The sequence below is a fragment of the Tachypleus tridentatus genome, chromosome 6 (assembly GCF_004210375.1).
Source record: "Tachypleus tridentatus isolate NWPU-2018 chromosome 6, ASM421037v1, whole genome shotgun sequence".
Taxonomy (NCBI): Eukaryota; Metazoa; Arthropoda; class Merostomata; order Xiphosura; family Limulidae; genus Tachypleus; species Tachypleus tridentatus.
In genome coordinates, this window is record NC_134830.1 from 49,128,463 (window position 1) to 49,154,494 (window position 26,032).

General features: G+C 32.2%; 1 protein-coding gene across 1 annotated transcript in view; it reads right to left on the reverse strand.

The window, feature by feature from the left end:
• Positions 1 to 3,041: 3,041 nt before the first annotated feature.
• The window catches only part of LOC143251607 (neuropeptide SIFamide receptor-like), a 32,998-nt gene continuing 10,007 nt past the window's right edge, over positions 3,042 to 26,032 (reverse strand). The window contains exons 2-4 of the mRNA XM_076502877.1: positions 13,404 to 13,503; positions 5,061 to 5,704; positions 3,042 to 3,100 (exon numbers count right to left, since the gene is read on the reverse strand). Of these exons, the coding sequence (XP_076358992.1) occupies positions 3,042 to 3,100; positions 5,061 to 5,704; positions 13,404 to 13,503 (803 nt within the window). The remainder of the gene's footprint in view (positions 3,101 to 5,060; positions 5,705 to 13,403; positions 13,504 to 26,032) is intronic.

A 26,032-nucleotide genomic window follows, 5' to 3' on the forward strand; every position in this document is an offset into this window, starting at 1 on the left:
TAGTATAGCAAAAAAATAACCAACTTTTGGAAAAAGACTTATAACAAAACACAACATTCCAGTAAACACCAAATTTATTCAAAAAACAGGTACAAAACTAAAGTCTATACTATGTAAAAACAACACTAACAAACACAACATCAACATTATTTATAAAATACAATGTAACAACTGCCACGACTTCTATATTGGAGAAACAAGCAGAAAAAATGGAAACTAAATTCAAAGAATAAAAAATACCATCACCTTTTGAACACTGCAAATAAAATAAACACAACATGACCATAGAAAATATCCAGGTACTAAGTAGGGAAACAGATATATACATACGTAAATCAAAGAAGCCTTACTTATACAGCAACTAAAATAAAAATTAAACAAATATAAAGGAACGCGAACTCCCTCTTTGTCAACTTGAAGATGACCTAAGAAGGTCGAAAAGATTGTTCTCTACTTTATTTTAATAAAGGTTTTGATACCCATACTAGCCTTTTTGAGGTACACACAATAGTACTGTCTAATGTATGTCCACGTAACTACTCATCAATATAAATATAATAGTATTGTCCGTTGTACATCCATGTAGCTATTGATCTATATAAATATATTAGTACTGTTTAATGTATGTTGACGTAACTACTGATCTATATAAATATAATAGTACTGTATGCAAATATAAATATAATAAACGAAGAAAAAATAAGTTAATAAGCAATGTTTATTAACTTTGTGTTAAAGTTTCGTTTATCCATATTTGGGAAGATTCATCAGAAGGTTAAATGTATTTTGTTCCATCTACAAAAAAATTGTTAGTGTAATTTTGAGTTACAGTTATTGGGATTTCGTGTATCTGTTATTTTATAAATATACTGTATTAAATATTATTAAATATCTCGTTTAATGAGGTTAGTGCGTTATATAATTATTTAGTGATTTTATGTTTATGATAAAAAAAAAAATAAATAATATGCTGATTATTAAATATCTCATTTTCCAGTACATTTGTAGGACTAACAATCTGGAATGTATTAATATATATAATATAAAGAAGTGAACTCTTTTGAAGAAAGTTCAGAATCTTAAATTTATGATTTATTCAGCAAATTAAAAATATGATTCAGTTGTCACCTAAGTGTATCAGATATATTAGAGATGATTATCTTCTCTGTTTAATTATTTATACTTCTTTCCTATTAAAGAGAATGCATCATGTATGAACTCTCTCCTTTATAACGTTTCTGTGTGTCACTTTCTCATACACTTAACTGGTAGTTAAAATGTATTATTTACTTAGACTATATTGTATTATATAGTATATAAAAAAAATTGAACTGATATGTAAAAAGAATCTTATATACACGTAACTTGTGAATGTTTCCCAGAATGTGATATTTCTTTATTATTTTGCGTACTTTAACCTGGATAATGTGGAGAGATTTAAAACTAACATTTGTATTCATGGGCCTCATATGTTACAACTCGCTGCGATTTGCTTAAAACAGCTGGGTTGGAACTGTTGCAGATCCATTTTTCGATAGTCCATGTGTCTTAAGTTGATTTGTATTTGTTTGTTTTCCAATGCTACTAGGAATAAAGGAAACGAACCTCTCAGAAGTTCTAAATCCACAATCGAACACATCTTTATGATCTTAATGGACGAATATTTTGCGTCAGAAAGGGATGGTAGGTACCCTTCCCATAAACAAACGTTTCTCAGTGACTGTTTATGTTCATTTGTTTCATTGTTGTTAAGTACAATGATACATGATGAGTTTTTTATTTATTTAATCCATCGTAGGCGTTGTAACCTAATTTTTAGCATTATAACTTTTACTGACACGATTAAGAAATATCATGTTAAATGTCGTCCTCATATGTCTAGTTCCACCGCGATTTTATATCATATGTGGCAGTCACGTGGTTCCTAAAATCACTTGCACTCGAGCCTATTTTTATTTAGAAGTATCAAAAACACCGGCACATGACTGTCGTCGTAAATTGTTGTTTATTGTTTCATGTTTGTTCCACAGCAATGCCTAAGTATGCTCTTTGGTGTGTCCACCAGGAGGAATCTAATCCTGGATTTCAGCCGAGGGGCAGGTAGTACATGGGAGACATTTTTTAATCAATCACTTTTAAACATAAAATACGATATTAATTCCGGGTGATCAGAAGAAGATATTAACATCAAATAATCAGGATAGGATATTTGCACCCGAATCAGTGAAATATAAAATTTACTAACTGTATTATAATTTATTTCTTGTCAAGCACAAAGCTACACGACAGACTATCTGTCCTGCGGCTACCACGGGTGTCGAAACCTGATTCCCAGCGGTATAAATAATGTTACTGTACTTATAAATTAGAGACAGCAGTATTCGCTTCTTTTATAAAACGTGGTCGTTATATATATAAACTTTAGTTGCCCTATTCATAAACAGTAGTCACTCTACTGAAACAAACCTAATGACTGTATTTATAAACTCCATTCCGTATATATATATAATCGCAGTAATTATTTTTATGAAATTATATCTATAAACCGAAGCCCCTGTATTCATAATGCACACTTTTTACTCACTGTATTGGTGAATCTTAATCTTCTGTGATTACGTTTCACATGTACACGTAGTTTAAATTTAACTGTTTATAGAATAATTCTCCAAACATACCAGGTACATGAGCTACAAGTGACCACTAACAGCTTCTTATTCCATAATTTTACTTCATTTCTATATTTTTTCCGAATATTTTAAACTCGTCTCATTATCTTCTAACCGCAGTTCGTAGAGCGGTTCTGAGTTTCTTAGTATTTTTCAAACAAATTTTTATCTCTTAGCTCTGTCATCTCTTAACCGAGTTAAGATCTAATTACAGTTACGGACTCAGGAAGTCCAACCCTTTAGATTGATGTATTTGACCACACACAAGGCCTTGTAGCTTAATTTACTCAAGTCATGCCTAAACGAATTTCAAATCGCACGGCTATGGAGGTTTCCTTCTTGTTTGTATTTTAATCTAGTCGTAACACAACTTTATTAACGTTTATAATTATGATGATAATTTTGTGTTGGTGAATTAGTAAATGAAGTTGAGACTAACACAAACCTTATAAGATAACCAAACGTCATAAGAGATTATTGGATTAATGGACGAAAATACTTCTAGTAACGAGGGAATCCAAATAACGATATACTATGTTCTGATCTTTAAAGGTCATAGACAACCTGTTTACATATATAATTCACTGCTTTAATTATATGATTAATTAACCTAATTTTTAATTATATATTATTGTTCATTGTTACTTTACTAGTGAAACACGGTCTTCTTGTTACTACCTTATTGTTTCATTAGTTTAGATATACAGTAACATATGGTTGCGCTAGTTTAAACTACATTATTGTTTATTAGTTGGTGTATCATACTTTGTTGTTACCATAATTTACACTGTCTTAATAATTATACGTTCCGTGGCCTTATTTTTACATTAATTACTTGTTCCGTAGCTCTATTGTTACATTAGTTATACACTGTACGTTCTGTGGCCTTATTTTTACATTAATTACTCGTCCGTAGCTCTATTGTTACATTAGTTATACACTGTACGTTCTGTGGCCTTATTTTTACATTAATTACTCGTTCCGTAGCTCTATTGTTACATTAGTTTTACACTGTACGTTCTGTGGCCTTATTTTTACATTAATTACTCGTTCCGTAGCTCTATTGTTACATTAGTTATACACTGTACGTTCTGTGGCCTTATTTTTACATTAATTACTCGTTCCGTAGCTCTATTGTTACATTAGTTATACACTGTACGTTCCGTGGCCTTATCGTTAAATTAGTTATCGTTTCGTACCCTTATTGTTACATTAGTTATACCTTCGGTAGTCATATTGTTAAATTAGTTATACCTTCGGTAGTCATATTGTTAAATTAGTTATACCTTCGGTAGTCATATTGTTACATTAGTTATACGTTCCGTAGCTACCTTGGTTAAACATCAGTTTAATTTGAGTATAACGTTTTGTTACTTGAATCTGCTCCAGTCGATATATATACACAGTTAATCTGTTTAGTAATATTTCCATCAGTACTTGTAGAATAAACACTTCATCTTGAAAGACTACTATAGCTGTGTTTCAATAAATGTTCCACTGCTCTAGTTATATTTCAGTAAATGTTCCACTTCCTTCACAGTTCTCTGAACAGCGACACATCCTGATTCTGAGTTTGTCATATTTCATCAAAGTGAACATATTCGAAAGACCAAACGAAATAGTTATAAAGTCAGAGTAACACATAATTACACAGAACTTTCTATAGAGAAACTTCAATATATTAATTAATTTTACTTGTTTCTCAGTTTATAAAAATGAAATTGGACCTTTAACCCTTCACTAGTGTTAACAAGATATTGTGTGAATCCTGTTAATCTCGGATCTCTTTATTTCATCTTTTTAATCGGATTTTGTTGATAAACGTGTCAACTTTTTGATAAGGCTTCATCTTCAAATAACTTTTGTTTGTTTTAGGATATTATCTTGAAGAGTTGTCTTCAAAAGTTGGCAGACTAGAGGGAAGGCAGCTAATTCACAACACCCGTCACGAAGTCATAAGTTATTCGTGTCTAATCGAATAGGGAGATTGTATCTTTACTTTAATAGTTCACGTACAACACCTAAAGTGCGGACTGCGATCCTGTAGTAAGGGGTCGCGATCCACGAACCTTCAGATCCGTTCAGCTACCCACTTCAGTCTGTCAATATCAAACAGTAAGTAATTCAGATGAATTTTCCGTAATTTATGTGAAAGCAAATAAGTGATAAGTAATTTAAAATAAATAATTTTGGGTAAAAAATAATTACATCATTTACTATAGTAGTCGACAGAGCACGAATAAGCCTGTATAGAAACCCGAAGATGAAGATATCCCTCAATCAATGTTCGAACTCGGGTAAACCCCATAGGTCTTTACACCGCTGTTGTGACCAACGATTCATTAAATCTGTTTGTACTCCTAAGTGTCACAGCTCGGGTGGTTAAAATAACACTAGAGCTCGTATCGTACCGAAGTGTTCCACAGCACTTCTTGTTCTTCAAGATGGCTTTGAAACCTTTACGAAATTTCTTGTTCAAGAAAGCATAAATAACTGGATTTATGCAGCTATTGGAAGAACCCAACCACTGGGCAATTGGAGCAGCAATAATAAGAACATTTTCTTCTAGACTATTTGGTTCGATGTCTCCTCCGACCTTGATGCGAGTGAATATTATATAAAGAGGTAACCACGACACCACAAATATGATCACTACCACCAACATCATTTTCACCACTTTCAGCTTGGACCGTTGGATGACGCTATTGACTTGAGCATTTCCGTCCGTTTCGCCCGGAATTTGTCTTCTCCACACCTTTATCCAGATCCCCACGTAGCAAGCGGTGATTAGACAGAGAGGAAGAAGGTAACACAGCACCAGGTTGGCGAAGATAAAGTACAGCAGCTCTGAGGAAGGGTGGGGCCACATCTCCACACACAGCTCCACCTCAGGAAGATCGGGAATAATAGGAGAGAGAGAAAAGTGGACAGCCCAGGGCAGAGATATTAATAGTGAAGAACTCCAAATGGAGATAACAATTTTCTTAGCAATACTTGCTGTTATCTGACCTTTCATTGGATAGCAGATGGCGAGGAACCTGGAGAACCAGAGAAGACTTAAGTAAAACATTATGATGTCATATTCCAGTGATTTTTTTTCATTTATAATATGAAGAAAAACTTGTATGTTCCTTGTGAATTGTTAGAAATGCCCCTAAGGGTAACGTAACGAAGTACGTCTGTTTTTGGACTACAAATCAAACTTTCGGTTTTGAGAAAAATGCTTTGACTAATTATATGATTTTTTTTCTTAGATTATAAGACAGGATTATTAGTACGTATATTAGTTCTAGTTAATGACACTGTTTGCATGTTACTAATGTTTGTTCTAATTAGTTATACTGTTTACATGTTACTAATGTTTGTTCTAGTTAATGACACTGTTTACATGTTACTAATGTTTGTTCTAATTAATTATACTTTTACATGTTACTAATATTTGTTCTAGTTAATGGCACTGTTTATATGCTACTAATGTTTATTTTAATCAGTTATACTGTTTACGTGTTACAAAGGTTTGTTCTAGTTAATAACACTGTTTACATGATACTAATGTTTGTACTAGTTAATGATACTGTTTACATGTTACTTATGTCTGTTCCATGTTTGTTACTAATGTTTGTTATAATTAGTTATACTGATTACATGTTACTAAGTTTTGTTCTAGTTAATGACACTGTCTACATATTACTAATGTTTGTTCTAATTAATGATACTGTTCACATGTTATTAATGTTTGTTCTAGTTAACGCACTGTTTACTAATGTTTATTAATTAACTGTTTACATATTACTAATTTTTGTTCTTATACTGTTTACGTGTTACTAAGGTTTGTTCTAGTTAATGGCACTGTTTATATGCACTGTTTTTGTTTTAATGATACTGTTTAATGTTTGTTCTAGTTAATGACTGTTTACATGTTACTGATGTTTGTTCTAGTTAGTTATTCTGTTTACATGACACTGTTTACATGATACTAATGTTTGTTCTAGTTAATGACTGTTTACATGTTATTGATATTACTGATGTTACTTCTATTTTAAATGACACTGTTTACATGTTATTAATGTTTGTTCTAGTTAACGACACTGTTTACATGTTACTAATGTTTGTTCTAATTAGTTATACTGTTTACATATTACTAATTTTTGTTCTAATTAATTATACTCTTTACATGTTACTAATATTTGTTCTAGCTAATGGCACTGTTTATATGCTACTAATTTTTGTTTTAATTAGTTATACTGTTTACGTGTTACAAATGTTTGTTTTAGTTAATGACACTGTTTGCATGTTACTAATGTTTGTTCGAATTAGTTATTCTGTTTGCATGTTACTTGTGTTTGTTCCAATTATACTGTTTACATGCTACTAATGTTTGTTCCAATTATACTGTTTACATGTTACTGATGTTTCTTCTAATTAATTATACTGTTTACATGTTACTGTTTTTTTTAGTTAATGACACTGTTTACATGTTACTAATGTTTGTTCTAATTAATGACACTGTTTACATGTTATTAATGTTTGTTCTAGTTAACGACACTGTTTACATGTTACTAATGTTTGTTCTAATTAGTTATACTGTTTACATATTACTAATTTTTGTTCTAATTAATTATACTCTTTACATGTTACTAATATTTGTTCTAGCTAATGGCACTGTTTATATGCTACTAATTTTTGTTTTAATTAGTTATACTGTTTACGTGTTACAAATGTTTGTTTTAGTTAATGACACTGTTTGCATGTTACTAATGTTTGTTCGAATTAGTTATTCTGTTTACATGTTACTAGTGTTTGTTCCAATTATACTGTTTACATGCTACTAATGTTTGTTCCAGTTAATGATACTGTTTACATGTTACTGATGTTTCTTCTAATTAATTATACTGTTTACATGTTACTGTTTATTTTAGTTAATGACACTGTTTACATGTTACTAATGTTTGTTCTAGTTAATGACACTGTTTACATATTACTAATGTTTGTTCTAATTAGTTATACTGTTTACATGTTACTAATGTTTGTTCTAGTTAGTTATACTGTTTACATATTACTAATGTTTGTTCTAATCAGTTATACTGTTTACGTGTTACAAAGGTTTGTTCTAGTTAATAACACTGTTTACATGATACTAATGTTTGTTCTAGTTAATGACTGTTTACATGTTACTGATGTTTGTTCTAGTTAATGACACTGTTTACATATTACTGATGTTAGTTCTAATTAAAGACACTGTTTACATGTTACTGATGTTAGTTCTAATTAATGACACTGTTTACATGTTACTAATGTTTCAGACTTTAATTAGTTGTTTGTGTACACTGTAGAGTTCTTGAGCTAATTTTCTCTGCCTGTATTGTGTGTTCCTTACTGTGTTTCTAACTAGTAATCTTTTATTAGAAGAGTTTAAGAATGTGATTTGGCAAGAAGTAAATATCCAAGAAATTTGTTAAAACTAATAAACTAAGTACTGTTCCAGTCCAATTGAAAGAGATTTGTTTCGTAAAGATCCAAGTGTTTATTTGGCCTCTGACTCTACACCAATAAGAATAGTTAAATAATTTAATTAAAACTAATAGAAAACACACACAAACAACAATGAAAGGAAAAAGAAAAGGCTTAATTAATGGCGGTAATAAAAGTAATCTGAATGTGTTTTCTTACCACAGTTAACTGTTTTTACCACACTGACGACTCAGTGATACCTTTAAGGGTTATTTTTTATGTCAGAGTTAAAATAATATTCCTACTGTTTAGTTTAGGACTTAACAACAAACAAACAATGAATACAAACAAATAACATTTTCAGGCTGAATATTCCTGTGTCAATAAACACGGACTTGAGTAAAATAGCCCCAAACCTGCACCTCGTTGTTATTTTTCCTGCTGGAATTGGAAACTTAGCATTATAGTCGACATTACTGAATGTACATAAATTTACATAAGTTTCAGCAGGTTGAACTGGTCAGTCACGTGGATATGTGAGATAATGTGTTGTTATATACTTACTTCCAACAAACATTAAAAAGATGTTACACGAGCTGTTAATTGAATGTTTTCTAAAGTTATCTCACTATATCTATCTTTCAGGGACCTTTGCTACTTTAGTACATGAAGTCTACACTTTCTAAATGGATCTTGTAGAAACATATTGCGAGAATCAGTGATTATAATATCCATAGCTGGCAGAATTGAAAACATCTGTATGTTCCAACCAAGCAGTGCTCTAGGAGAAGATGAGCCATCAGGTGTTGTTTGACTGTACAAATAATTAGAGTTTACCAGTAGAATTAAGGCACATTTTCTTAGTTCAAATCTATGAGAAAATGATCAAGTAAATAGATTAATTAGAGATGATTGTGTTTTAGTTCTACAGATATCAGTCCCGAGAGAACCAAATCTTTTTTTTAGGGGGAGGGTGTTTGAAATTCCGCACAAAACTACACGAGAGTTGTCTGTGGTTAACGTCCCTAATTTTTTATTAATACGTTAGGAAAAAGGCAGATAGTCAATACCATTCAGCAAGTCTTGGGATACACTTTAACCAGCGAATAATAAGATTGAGTGTCACATTATAACGCCTCAATGGCTAAAAGAGCAAATATGTTTGGGGTAACTGGATCGTAGTCGTGATCAGCAGGTATCGAATCGAAAACAGCTAACCGCCAGACTTTGAGTTGTGTGACTAAACAAAACCTATAAGAATTCACTGTGATTCAACCTATGTAAACAATTAACTGTGATAACTCTGTGTAAGCACACTGTATCTTCTTTTAGTTGTATTGTGAAAATAAAGATGTTTATTTTATCACACTTCTCCATTTTCCTTGTTTCAAGCACATAAAAAACTTAGTCAAGTTATCAAATGCTGTACTCCACATTCATCCTGGCCGAATCTGCTGTTATTAGAGGATTTAACTGTCTGATACTTGTATGGAAATCAGTTTACCTGGAAACAGCTCAGTTTTCTATTGATAAATTTGTTTTCTATTTTTGTTTAAACGCAAAGATGTATAATGGGCTATGCCACTCATAGGTACCAAACCCAAATTTTAGCATAGTGAATAATGGGGGAGAGGTTATTTTTCTTGAAAACTAAAATTATTATTTGTAACGCAGTAGCCTTGGAAACAATTATTTGTTCACTCAAGTATACTTGGAATTCGAATAAAATATGTAATCAGGAGAACTTATATTTAGTATTTTCAACCTAAATAGCTCTTTATTCGACACGTAGTATAAATGGTTAGGTCATAGGTGATTTACACCTGCTAAACAGGAGTGGAGGGAACCATTCAGAATACCCATGGTCTAACTTTCTAACTCCTCGGTTCCAAAAAGTAGGTTGGAAAAATACTATAGCGTCTACAGTTTTCAAAGCTGGGATGCATGGAATGTTACTAAGCCTAGTCCTGACGTGTGTGTGTGTGTGTGTTTTCTTATAGCAAAGTCACATCGGACTAACTGCTGAGTCCGCCGAGAAGAATCGAACCACTTATTTTAGCGTTGTAAATCCGTAGACTTACCGCTGTACAAACGGGGAACAATCTTGACGTAAGTAGGTTTTCGTTAAGTTCTATTACAAATATTTACATAACTACGCTTAATCTTTTAAAAGTATGGTCACAACATGTGATATGAAAAGGTTTAATTCAACGAGAAAGAAAACCTAGTTAAAGTTTTATTCCTCTTTGACAAGAAATATATTAATTTAAATCTCAGGTATTTTTATGTTTACTGCGTGAAAATACTGTAAGAGAATATTATTATTATTATTATAGAACTTTGTGTATTATATTTCCACTTTTTTATTATCCGTTATTCAAACCACACTTTTAGAACATAAGAAAAGTTATAGAGTTTTTTTCAAGAAGCGAAAAACGTCAAAATAGAGTTTGATTTATGATAACTTATTGGAATAAAATGTCAACGCCCTCTATCTAGATAATAACACGCCCAGCTGCTACATTTTACAGACAAGTGTAAATTATATACGCAAGTCACTGTTCAGCGACGTGGGTGATTTGTAAGAATTTCGAAATTTCAAAATGGAATAAACCAATATATCTTTTAAATCTAATCAGTTAAATCTGTCATGTGTGTATAATATATATCCATAATCTTATGAACGACAAGGCCACATATCATTATGTGTTGTTGTTATTTTTAACATGGTATGAAAAAACAAAACATAAAACATTGCACTTAAAAAACTTGAAATGATGCTGCTCTGAATTTGTAGTTCTCAATAACCTAGCCATTTTGAAACTAGATCACATGGCATAATAACGGTGATTGTTTTACACTTTCTATATTGCAGGACCGTTAAACTTTGTCTTATTGAGTGCTTGGTTTGTAACACTGACGTCAATGTTTCTATAGTGTCGTTAAAGATGATTATTGGAACCAAATGTCACTCAGCCTGGAGTGTTACTGGAAGTAAAATAAATAATGTATAAAACAAAATTTAACTCAACCTCAAGTGTTGTTGGAAATTTAAAAAAAGTGTGTAAAACAAAGTGTAACTCAACCTGAAGTGTTGTTCGAAGTAAAATAAATAATGTATAAAACAAAATTTAACTCAACCTCAAGTGTTGTTGGAAATTTAAAAAAAGTGTGTAAAACAAAGTGTAACTCAACCTGGAGTGTTGTTCGAAGTAAAATAAACAATATGTAAGTGCCACCGACCGACTCATAAATCATTTTGTTTCCTAAGGAATTAATTAATTATGTAGAGAATAATAAAAGAAAGATGTTCGTTTTTCTAAGAACAGTTACGAACAAATAAATATTTCTTAATGTGTGTGTTACTTTTGTTCTAGATTCCTATTAATTGAGCTAAACCTTTTATTCTGTGGGAATCACTTATAAAATAATATTGAGTGATTTCTTGATTAAACTAGAGATAGTAGGTCATACTGGGTCAAACTCAATTCATGATATAGTAGGTCATACTGGGTCAAACCACTCAATGAGTAAAGATAGGGTCATACTGGGTCAAACCACTCAATTCATGAGTAAACTAAAGATAGTAGGTCATACTGGGTCAAACCACTCAATTCATGAGTAAACTAAAGATAGGAGGTCATACTGGGTCAAACCACTCAATTCATGAGTAAACTAAAGATAGTAGGTCATACTGGGTCAAACCATTCAATTCATGAGTAAACTAAAGATAGTAGGTCATACTGGGTCAAACCACTCAATTCATGAGTAAACTAAAGATAGGAGGTCATACTGGGTCAAACCACTCAATTCATGAGTAAACTAAAGATAGTAGGTCATACTGGGTCAAACCACTCAATTCATGAGTAAACTAAAAATAGGAGGTCATACTGGGTCAAACCACTCAATTCATGAGTAAACTAAAGATAGGAGGTCATATTGGGCCAAATCACTAATTTCATGAGTAAACTAAAGATAGGAGGTCCTACTGGATCAAATTACCCATTGTCTGAATAAATTAAACGTAGGAGATTCTCCTGGATAAAATTACTTATTTTCTGAGTAAACTAAACGTTGAATCTCCTACTGGATCAAATCACTAATTCCCTGAGAGTAAACTCGGCGTAGGAGATCCCACTAGTACATAACTTATTTCAGTTCGTGTTTATTCATATGCTAATACTAAGCAACAAAGAAGCAAACAAAAGAAAAGTACGTAAAAATTAAAGTATTAAAATTCTTTACATTTTAAAGTTAAATTACCAGAAACTGTAAGATTTATATTTACTTAACGTAATCTGAACCAGTTCAATAATCCTAGAGTTTAATCATACACTTCTTAAATACATTTTTGTTTCATTAGAACTTTTATCGAGTTCTTTTTTCGGTAAAGTACCGTGTTCTATATCTTTAGTCCTAAGTTTCTTATCGATTTCTTTACAGTGGTTTGAGGCGATCAGTATTCACGGTTACGTCGTTTTGTGAATTATAAATGGATGTGGCAATTGGAGCATACTGATAATTTTATGTTGTATAACATACATAAAATTACATATTAAGTAACTATTTATTTTATGAATAATTAATACTTTGCTCTTATGAAACAACAGACATTTTTTTTTTGTTATGCACAAAACTATACAATCTGCTCTCTGTGCTGTGCTCGTCATGAGTATCGAATTACACTATGTAACAAAATTTTTACTTTTTCTTGTTCCTGGGCAGAAAGTGTTATTTCCCAATTGCTTTTGTAACCTGGGAGCGTATAACGAAAACATGATGGGAGACTATATTTGGGGACTGATACGTGAAAGTGATTTACATTACAGTCGCAAATATCAAAAAAAAACTACTCACTTCTAAACATTTGTATAACTTTAGTGTAAATACATGTAAATCTTGATTCATATGTCGTTTTATTTAAACCTTATGTGAATGAAAATGTGCAAATTTGCCCGTTTTTACATAGAAAATAGGGTAATTTCTAAATTTCATTATTCAGGTAACAAAAGAAAAGTTTGAAGGGAATAATGGCCATTTTCTGTACTTTTACAACATAAGCAATTAAGAAATAACACATACCACCCAGGAACAAAATTTGTGTTACATAGTGTTATCAAAAAAGAGTGTGAAGGCTCGCTATATTAAAAACTGGGTTTCGATACTCGTGATAGGTACACCCCAGGTTGCGCATTGTGCAGCTTCGGGTTAACGAAATGAGCATAAATAAATTGATTTTATTCGCTCGTTTCTTATGTGGCACAAATTAATTTTAAAAAGTCTTACCTTTCAAAAGAAATAGCCACTAACGTGTTAATAGAGGCACTGACGGACACCCCTTGTAAGTACGACACTGCTTTACACATAAACCAGCCCAAGATCCAAGCTAATGATAAAAAAAAAAGATATGTTAAACCCCAAAATTTCAAATAATAAAATATTTTAAACAAATCGACTTGGACAGTGTACTTAAAACTGGTCAAGAATTTTCAAAACTAAAGTTTTAAGCACAATATACCAAATTACAGATATTCAGTGGCCAACTGAAGGTTATATATTTTATGTCATATCAAACGCAGATTCTAATCACTGTCTTAATACAACTCAACACATACTGAACTTTCTGTATCTTTACACAACTCAACACACACTGTACTTTCTGTATCTTTACACAACTCAATACATACTGTACTTCCAACTCAACATGTATCTTATCTTTATACAACTCAACACATACTGTACTTTCTGTATCTTTACACAACTCAACACACACTGTACTTTCTGTATCTTTACACAACTCAATATATATTGTACTTCCTGTATCTTTATACAACTCAACATATACTGTACTTTCTGTATCTTTACACAACTCAACACATACTGTATTTTCTGTATCTTTACACAACTCAATACATTCTGTACTTCCTGTATCTTTATACAACTCAACACATACTGTAGAAAAGAACAACTATACTGTACTTTCTGTAACTTTAGAGAACTCAACACGTACTGTTACTTTCTGTATCATTACACAACTCAGCACATTGTACGTTCTGTGCCTTTCCATAAATCAACACGTACTGTACTTTCTTTATTTTTACACGACTCAACAAAGAAAAGTCACCCTCAGAAGAACATTTTAACAGTTTTTTTACGTTTATCACAAATCAAATCTTATTTTGAAGTAGTATTCCTATCCACTTTGCTCTTGATAAACCGCATGATGAAGAAGTCAAGCAGGTTCCTTAAAATAATTCTTCCCAGCTTGTAGGGTGAACAAAGTTGGTCAAATCAGCATGGTAGAGACTTCCTGGTATACTGTGTTGAAATTATCTTTGGAGATCTACTAGGTCATTTCATACAAGTATACTGTGTTAAATTTATCTTTGGAGATCTACTAGGTCATTTCATACTAGTGTTAAATTTATCATTTAGGTCATTTCATACAAGTATACTGTGTTAAATTTATCTTTGGAGATCTACTAGGCCATTTCAAACAAACTGTAGTCTCACTCTGAAGGTATTCTTCCACAACCCAAGTAGGACGTGGGTGACATTGTCATCCATATTACCAAATAGCCACCAATAACACCAGAAAAAAAGTGTAAACTCACCCATTTACACGTAGATGGGCATGAAACAAGAATTTCACTTGAATCCAAGACGGTGGTGAAACAACGTTGAAATAACACTTGTTGAAGCATCTAAGGTAGCACGACAACATTGAAACAACACTTGGTTCTACATCTAAGGTAACAGGACAACGTTGAAACAACACTTTGTTCTACATCTAAGGTAACAGAACTACATTGAAATAACACTTGGATCTACACCTAGGGTAACACTACAACATTAAAATAACATTTGGTTCTACATCTAAGGTAGCACAACTACATTGAAACAACATTCGGGTCTACATCTAAGATAGCAGGACAGTGTTGAAGCAACACTTTTCGATACATCTAAGACAGTAGGACAACATTGAAATAACATTTGGGTCTACATCTAAGGTAACAGGACAACATTGAAGCGACATTTGGGTTTACACCTAAGGTAGCAGGACAACGTTGAAACAAAACATGGTTCTAAACCTAAGGAAGCAGAACAACGTTAAAAACATAGTTCTATATTTAAGGAAGCATGACAACATTGTAACAATACTTTGGTCTACACCTAAGTAGGACAACATTAAAACAAAACATGGTTCTATATCTAAGGTAGCAGGACAACATTGAAACAACACTTGGTTGTTCCTCTAAGGCAACTGGACAACATGGAAACAATACTTGGTAGTACACCTAAAGCAGCAGGACAACATAGAAACAATACTTGGTAGTACACCTAAAGCAGCAGGACAACGTTGAAACAATACTTGGTAGTACACCTAAAGCAGCAGGACAACATAGAAACAATACTTGGTAGTACACCTAAAGCAGCAGGACAACATAGAAACAACACTTGGGTCTACACCTAATGCAGCAGGACAACGTTAAATCTCACCAGGTTGTAGCGTACTGGGCTTACGTTACCAAACTTAAATATGTTCTTGGTTAATAATGGTTAAAACTGTTAAAACAAAGACTAAAAGTGATGGGAAACATTAAATTCTATGAGGTGGTGCATCCGGTTATAAGCACAAGGTTCTGGAATATACAATAAAAACAATATAAATATAATATAAGACCTAGAGTAAAATTTATGAATTTAACAATAAAAATCAAACTTTCTGCCTTCATCACGCACACTATAAGATTGACATATATATATACATCTGTAGCTTTTTTAAATTTTTATTGTCTTTCAAAATATCTGGTGCATACTAGAGAGGCTTATAGATTTTGATAAAAAATTAGAGAAAACTGACTGCCTTCTCCACGATCACACATACTGATGAAGCCGCAAAAACGAAACGCTGGATAAAATTTAAAAACTATTACCTATGTCTAGAGAATAAAGGTCGTTTTCTCTAAACGTTTTATCAGTAGCGTTTAATAAACCATGATAAACAGTTATTCATAACAAATACTGAGTGTCATATGAATAGGTAATTATTTTAACACAAGGATTCTTCACTTTTAAAATCTTTAACTGCCTAATTCTCCAGTACCTTAGCAGAAACACCAAACATGTTTTTCTCATTCAATATCTCCAAACAAGTATTAAAAATAAATAAAAAAATTTAAATTATCCAGATTGTTCTTTTCTTCTCTCTTTTTAGTTTCTTGAAGAATAGCATTGTTTGAACAAACCTATCTAAATACACAAAAACAACTAAATATTGGCACCCAAGTGACCCATAAGTAAATTTATAAATCATGTTTCAATATGAGTGGTGGGCAGTGCACATTTAATGTATTGTGTATGGTGTTACCTCTTTAACTACATGTGTGGTGTTATGTTTTTAACTAGAGGTATTATATTATCTCTTTAATGAGAGATATGTCGTTATCTCTTTAACTACAGATATGGCGTTATCTCTTTCAACAGAGGTATAGTATTATCCCGTTAATTAGAGATATGGGTTATCTCCTTACCTACAGGTCTGAGGTTATCTCTTTAACCAGAGCTATAGTGTTATCTCTTTAACTAGAAATATGGTATTATCTCTTTTATTAGAGGCATGATGTTATCTTTTAACTACAGGTATGGTATTATCTCGTTACTTAGAGATATGGTGTTTTCTTTTTACCTACAGATATGGTGTAATCTCTTAAACTAGAGGTATGTGGTTTTATCTTTAACTACAAGTATGATGTTATATATTAACTACAGGTTCGACATTATCTCTTCAACTAAAAGTATGGTATTAACTCTTTAACTACAGATGTATTATCTCTTTAACTACATATACGAGGGCTGTTCAAAAAATACGCGGACTGTTTGAATTGCGCGGCTCCATTTGGTTCTAGGGGAATCCGCTTGGTGTCGCTAGGTTTGCACAGATAAACTGATTACGACGCCATTTCCCGATTGCAGATACCTTCATTTGTGTATTAGCTACGCGGTTTTAAGTGAAGTGTGATTTTTTCGTTTGGCGGATTTCAGAATGAATGACCTGAAGGAGCAACGACTTGCTGTGAAATTTTGTGTTAAACTTGGAAAATCTGCGACTGAAACTTTTGTTATGCTTAACACGGCTTACAGGTGATGTTGCTATGAAGCGTACGGCATGTTTCAAGTGGCATGAACTTTTTAAGAATGGTCGACAGTCCATTGAAGATGATGAGCGTCCTGGACGTCCTTCCACGTCAACTGACGGCCCACACGTCGACAAAATCAACACCCTGGTGCGATCAAATCGACGTCTGACTGTCAGGGAGCTTGCTGAAGAGTGTGGGATATCAGTTGGATCTTGTTACGAGATTTTGACCGAAAAATTGAAGATGCACCGCATTGCTGCGAAATTCAGCCCTCAGAACTCGTGAGTTTTTGGCCAAACACTCGATCACTGTTCTTCCCCACCCCACCCCCCTACTCCCCTGACCTTGCTCCTTGCGATTTTTTCTTGTTCCCCAAACTCAAAAGACCCTTGAAAGGAAGAAGCTTTGAGACGATTCCCGAGATTAAGGCAAATGCGACGAAGGAGCTGGAGGACATTACAAAAGAAGCGTACCAGGACTGTTTCAACAAGTGGAAACACCGTTGGGATAAGTGTGTGCGTTGGGGAGAAGAGTACTTTGAAGGGGTCCCAGACCTGTAACATCTAAATAAAGTACATTTTGTTTTATGACGTCAGTCCGCGTATTTTTTAAACAGACCTCGTATGGCATTATCTACTTAAATAGCGATATGGTATTATTTCTTTAACTAGAGGTGTGGTATTACCTCTTTAGTAAAAGGTATGGTATTATATCTTTAACTACAGATATGATGTTATCCCTTTAACTACAGATATGGTTTAACTATTTAACTAGAGGTATGGTGTTATCTCTATTACTATAGGTATTGTACTATCTCTCTAACAGACAAACCTACACAATAGTTACATTATATTACTGTTTCTCTATACAGACAAACCTACACAATAGTTACATTATATTACTGTTTTTCTATACACATGAACCTACAAAGTAGTTACATTATATTACCGTCTGTCTATGCAGAAGAACCTACATAGTAGTTACATTATATTACTTACTGTCTGTCTATACACAAGAACCTACGCAGTAGTTTCATTATATTACTGTCCCTCTGTACAGACGAACCTAGATAATAGTTACATTATATTACTGTCTATCTATACAGACGAACCTACATAATAGTTACATTATATTATTGTCTGTTTATACTGACGAATTTTCACAGTAGTTACATACTATAATACTTACTATGACTAAAACATGTAGTGTAAAGTTTATTATTAATAGATAGAAAATCTTTTGTAACGCAGTCATTCTAAGATACAGGTTCTGCGTCTGGTATGCTACGTTAATATATATTAACATAAACCAGGTACCTTCGTGGTAATCGTGGAAGAAAGTGAGAAGACAATATTAAGTCACAATAGAAAGAGATTGCATTTCATGACATGATGTTCACCGAGACTTATGCCGCCGGTACAATCAGAACTTAGAAGAAACGCAAAGATGGATGTGAATACATAGGCTATAAATCAAAAGACACCAGCAGTGGGAAGAAGACTAGTGTCATAACTTGACTTATTTCAGGATTTGGAGTAAGAAAGATGTTAAGAGGAAAAAGAAGAATAAGAAACAGTACATCAATACAAATCCTATTTGACAATGGAAGAAAAATAACGCCACGAATACAAGAGATACAATTATGTAAAAACCAATTTTGTTTATAAACAGATAGAAAACGTAGAACCAAAACAATATCCGGAAGACACAACACAATAAATTACATCAAAGAAACAAAATATGATCCCAGTTAGTTACCTCAAACCAACTAAATACAATCCCAGTTAATCACGTGGAACCAACAAAATACAATCCCAGTTAATCACATCAAACCAACAAAATACAACCCCAGTTAATTACATCAAACAAAAAATACAATCCCAGTTAATTACATCAAACCAACAAAATACAATCCCAGTTAATTACATCAAACAAAAAAATGCAATCCCAGTTAATTACATCAAACCAACAAAATACAATCCAAGTTAATTACATCAAACCAACAAAATACCACTTTACCATAAGTGCATCGAAAAGTAATAAGATACGTCACATATATTGTCATATTTACCAGATGACTAGAAACTTGTGAATTTAATGTAGTTGTTCTGTTATCTGTAATATACTGTAAAAGTTGTCGTGTATAGGAGTATGGTACACTTATCCTTACTACTACTGAAATGTATATTTTTATATCAAAAATCATTTGAGTACACTTGTGTAACATTGTTTACCTAACACAAACGACTTTACAGAATGGCGAATGAAATAATTTTTCTTTTTTTTTCTCATTGATTCAACTTGGTATGGAACTAATCCGTCCATAGCTCTTATAGACCGTTATATGCCCATACCTGGTACAGGCTTAATACGTCCATAAGTGTTATAGGCCGTAATATGTCACTACCTGGTATAGGCCAAATCTGTCAATATCTGGCATAGGCATAGCTTGTACAGGTCTAACAATAAGACAGCAAGATAAATCAGATTAGATTAAATCAAATTGCAATGTCCTCGTGTTGTTGATTATATAGCCAGATTTTCACTCAGTGATTAATACAAGATTTAGAAAGAGTAGTGATAACACTTTCTTTGTGATATGTGGCAGAGATTTCTATATCTTAAGTTCGACAGATATCTAGTTTTTCTTTAAGTTTTGATTAGCAACTTGAAGAAAAACTAAATACCTGAATGTTATGAGAAATTAAATGTGAGTGTATAAACATTGGTCTTTACTTGGGAAGATTATATAGAAATGTACATATACTTGGGTCATGTTTAGTACTCCAAAAGTCTGTAACAGATTATTGGTGTAATTTTCGGAACATGACTAGAGTCATTTTGTTTTGGAAGTTTAGTTAATTTTGTTAAATCCTCAAATTATTTTAAACATGTGAACGTTTGAATTTTTATTCATATTTGGTCATTTTTGTGAAACTAAATAAGAAGCGATTGGTGCTTTGGTGATTTTATGTGTTTCGTAAGTAATAACCTATTTTATTTTTTTTCTGTAATAATAGATTTCTTTAAACCTTATTAAATACAATTTGTTTTGAGTATTTTCATATTTGTTTCGTAGTTATACTTAAAAAGAATAATTTATACTGTGTAGTTGATGTACAGTAACAGCACTTAAATATCTTATGCTGGTTGAAGCTCAAGAAATATTATTGGGATTATGGCCGAAAATATCGTAACCAAAGAAGCTACCCAACTAACAATAGAACTCATTATAATAATAACAGAAATACGTTCTTCGGTGAATATAAATATAACATTAAATATTTAAGTAATTAGTTATACTAGAAAGTCTATGCAGTGAATTAGGGTAGATTTTCAACTGTGTAGTCTTGTAATTTAATTATTGCATGATTCCGACCTAAAGTACGGACAACAGTGATTTATTCTTTAACTGCAAGCCTCTTTTACTTATAGACAACAAACAGCAAAGAGACATGATCAGCTGGAGATTTACGTCAATGATAGATGTAATCTGCTTTCACATCAGAATTAATCCTTTCCGTTTTAGATGGTGAGAGTAAAGACACATTGTGACATTTATTAACTTCTAAGAGTCATTAGGTTTCATTATTTTTTTTTATTTTGACTCTAGTGAAACAGTATTGCCAATGCTTAAAAAGAGCAAAACCTTCTCAAGAAGCTGGTCTTCAAATTCAATCATACAAAGAAATAAAGAACCGGTTGGATTTTAATTTGTCTTGAAATATATTAAATCCGAATATTTCACACATATATATCTCAGCTTATTTTATTAAAATCTTTACAATTATTCCTTCTGAGATTTTAACAAGATTCCCTTGAAGGTACTGCACTTAGAATGGAACGTTAAAAGTAATACCCTACAACTCAAACACTGTTATCATGAAACCACTGCACTATGGCTGAAATTATTTCAATGAATGAACTAAATACTATTATATTATTGTTATTCTGAAGCTACTGCATTATGGCTGAAATTATTACAATGAATGCACTAAATACTGTTAAAACATTGTTATCCTGAAGCCACTGCACCATGGCTGAAATTATTACAATGAATGAACTAAAAACTGTTAAAACATTGCTATCCTGAAGCCACTGCACCATGGCTGAAATTATTACAATGAATGAACTAAAAACTGTTAAAACATTGTTATACTGAAGCCACTGCACTATGGCTGAAATTATTACAATGAATGAACTAAAAACTGTTAAAATATTGTTATACTGAAGCCACTGCACTATGGCTGAAATTATTACAATGAATGAACAAAATACTGTTAAAACATTGTTATACTGAAGCCACTGCACTGTGGATGAAATTATTACAATGAATGAACTAAAAACTGTTAAAACATTTTTATCCTGAAACCATTTATGTAATTAAAAGAACAGTGTATTCAGTAAGTCAGTACGTTTGTGCATGCTATCTCATATGTAAACCCAATATTCCTACTTTACTAACTTGCACAACAGTACTTTACGTTTATAATATTAACTTTAAAGACAATTAATTTAGTAAGATAAACAAGCACGCAAGAAAACAAATTAAGTTAATTCTTTAGCTTAAAGTGGTTTATAAGTAACACAATACTTTTACATCTCAGTACCAATTCCAACAGGTATCAAAAATTCACAGTTAAGCCTAAAGTTGAAATATACTTAGTACGGGAATCAGAAGTTTACTGGTTATATAATCTGTGGTAATTAGCCTTAATTGTTACAGCTGCAACTTTATTCATTTTCAATACTCCATAGGTAAAACCTTATGAAGGTTTTATGAACCTTATGAACCGAAAGAAAATAATTACAGGTTTCAGTTGATACACAATTGCGATTTTGATACAGGTATACATAAGAAATGTACACACACACACACAAAACATGACGAAAATTTATTTTCAGACTTAGTTATACCATTTTTGTAACTGTTACGTGAATATTTTCAATCGTCTCAATACAGGGCCTAAAAGATAATTTCGTAAACGGAGGAGTTTACCCGCTAGGAAAATAAAATATTACACCATTTCCGTTATTGGTGGTAGTGGGCTCATAGCTTTGTTAATACTTTAGGAGGAAAATAAATATAAATAGGTAGACGAACAACAAACAAACACCGTTGATTTTCTCCACGTCTGGATATCATAATTTTAACAATTTCCTATTTCATAACTGTTATACATTTTCAACTATCTTAACACACGCGTTTAAAAAAACTAAAATTAAGCCTAAAGATATTGGTGTTAATAGACCGACGCTTCACTAATACTTTAGGAGAGAATTTGTAAAAAAAAAAAAAAGAATTTATACCATTAAAGAAGGGGAAAATTGTTAAAAATAATTGAGGCAGCCACAAACAGAGACAGTTGATTTTTACATTTCTTGATACAATGATCTTAAAAACTTATCATTTTATAACTTTGAATTATCAAGAGTTCGATCAATAAAAGTCTCAATATTTTAATGAAAGATGCTGTTGTCCCCAAACACAAGGTGTTTATACAACAAACGTTGTGTGTGTAAAGAAATATATTTCTACATTTTGTATTCTGTACACAAACCATCTGAAATTGTTATTGGTATTATTGCTAATGACTCAATACGTTATGTTTCTTCTCTCGATCTAATCATGAAAGCTAAGAATGACATATAAATTATCTGCTAGCTAAAGGAAGAGCCAACATCCAGAGGAATTTGTTTGATCTATAATTATACCCAGCAGTAAAATAATGTATTTCTCTCTCAGTAAACGCCAGGGCTATACGCCTCAGCTCTGACCTTTTAAACTGTAAAAAAAAATATTCAGATTATAAATGATATCCTATTTATTAATAATAATTTTAGGGAAACTTAGGACAAAAACTAAACACAATGAAACAAATACATAAAATGATGTGTAAGCCTTAGTTCTACCCTGTCTGTAATTCTTAGTGTAATCTCACCAAAAACAAACAAACAAGTGCTCTGGACACTAAGATTGGAATACTCCAGAATCTAAAATTTAAAAAAAAATCGCGTGAGATGTACACCACCTAGAGTCCTAGAGGATTCGTCCGTTATTATAAACCCTGCATGACAGGATTTCAAGATAAGTGCGCGAAACGTTCTCTACCAGTTTAAAGTGCAATGTTTGCACAAAACGTTTATATTATAAGAATACACAGATCTATTCATGGAAACATAAACGAACGTCTTAGAAAATTTCAGCTAACAATACACTCATGGTAATGCTCAAAATAATATAGCTGGTCGATGTATGACCATACATATAAATATCAGTACAAAGACACACACACAAAAACTTAACACTAAATTCTGTCTTCTTCTTGATATGGAAAGAAATTGGAAATACAAACAGTAGTTATTTATCCTAGGACAAGGTACATACTTGTATTTACACGTGTATTTAATGAAGTATTCTTTGATGTACCATGGGTCGTTCTTTCTCTTTACTACGCTGACGAAAATACTTAATTATTTTTGTTACAGAAAGAAAGAAATCCGTAAACATGATCACATGTTTAGTTAAGTAAATGAACATTCGTTTCATGTACTGTTTTTAATTTAATCGTTACTCCTTTCAGCGATAACATACCCACCTACACCTGGTACAGACTAACCCTGGTTACTTTTTACTAATGACATTCCCACCTACACCTGGTACAGACTAACCCTGGTTACTTCACGAAACATTTTTCAATCACGATTAACCCTAAACTTGCAAGTTTTTTTTTGTCGTTATGCACTTCGGATATAGCTGTGTAGTCTTTATTTTAAATGAGAGAACACACGTTCAACAAAGACGCTAGTGGCTGTAAGAATCAAGGTTAACTCACACAACAGTGTAGGTTGTTGCAGGGCTACATCTAGCTTGATATTTCACAAACAATAAAGTAATTCATTCACTGATTTTTGTTTCATATCACCATCAGCGTATAAAACTGAAAGTTGACTTTTCAAACGATTAATATCAAAATATTCTCCATAATTATCTTGTAATGATTTTAGTTATAATTCGGGAAATAATTTTGTTCTTTTCCTGTTTTTTAGTATCAAGAAGCTCGATGGATAATATGTGTTTTAAGCTTTGAAATCTAATTTTAATTTGCCAGCAAACTGCATCCATAAATTTACAAAATATCCTTCTGTGTGTTATATCAATGTCTTATTCGCTTATAGGGGATAATCCATCTAATGATGCCCAAAATTCATCGAAATTATTTCTCGTTTTGCAAAATATTCACCATTTCCTTTACTGAGTTCACATAATAGGATATGTGAAATATCCTCTCCTGTAGAACATCAAATATAGCATGCGTATATGGACAAATACTGGCAAATATATTCAACAAGAAATTGAACTCAAAATCTCTGAGATTCGATGAAAGTTCTTGGACACAGATAAAGGTTTCAGTATCCCAGTTGTGAAAATTATCAACAACATTTTGAAATAAGCCAATGATTTCTTCCTTCCATTCCAAGACAGTTTGAACAAGGTAGTGATTATAATTCTAACGGATCGGGGTCACTTTCGGGAATATGTTCTTGAGTTCGGTATCTAAACGATGCACACGTTTTGTTGATTTCAAAAGAACAAAGAGGATTATTTAAGATTTGCAAATAATTTGTTGCACGCTTTGACTTTCGTGACAGATTGCGACAACAATAAAGTCAATCTGTATGGCATACAATGAGTGAAAGGATTTTTGGACACTTATCTCTAGCATTCTTTTCAAACCCATTCAGCTCGCATTACTCTTGCCCCATCATAGGTTTGTGTAACAAATGTTGATCCAATATTTAATTCTTTGACTAAATTAAACACTAGTCTTGGATATACCTATAACTGTTCGATTTGCACGAATATTTGTTAACACCAAAAACCTATCGCAAATTTCACCATCCTTAATCAGGTGTCACATAACATTAAAAATCTGAGAAATGATTCTTTCATCAATAGTTTCATCTAAGATAAGAGCTACAAACGGATAATCACTTGTTCCGCTTTTAATTTTATTCAACAATATTTTCCCTACGCAATTAATGAGGTCATTCTGGATTCTATTTGACAGGCCATAAAAAAACACTCAATTTTTCTCAGTGAGATTTCAGTAATGAATCATATTTCTTGTACGTATTTACCAATTCTATATAACCGCCTCTGTTAAGAGACTAGTGATTCATCATGACCTCTACATACTAATTGTCGTTCACCCAAGTATTATATCACGTTGATTAATATTTTTAAAATGTCTTTTACTCTTCTCACCTTTTCATTGTGTGTTTCACATTTATTTTATGTTAGAAATTTAGTGCGAATTCAATCCGTGATTTTCCGAATCTAGTTAGGATATATGACTGAAGGAATTTCCATGTCTTTTAATTGCCTTATGCACATTATTCAAATTATCAAATCCGCTTGAGTTCCATGTCCCAAATTTACTGCTAAATAATAAATACAATCAGCTCAAAAGCTTCTGCAAGTTAAGACAAGAATTTAACCAAGTGTCCTATCATATTAGTTTACATTGTTTTTCTTTCTTTCAGTCAGATTTAGAACTGGCATCGGTCTACCATTTCTGATGATGCTTTATTTATCACTAAAACTCTTTGTAAAAAAATTATTCCCTTTCAGTAATATAGCTACAATATTTCTTGTTATCATTTGAATCCATATTCAAATCTCAAGGGTGACACTTCACAAAAACATTATGTGTACAAAAAATAGCAGTATCATTTAATACAAAGCATGAAGCAACTACACATCACGTGACA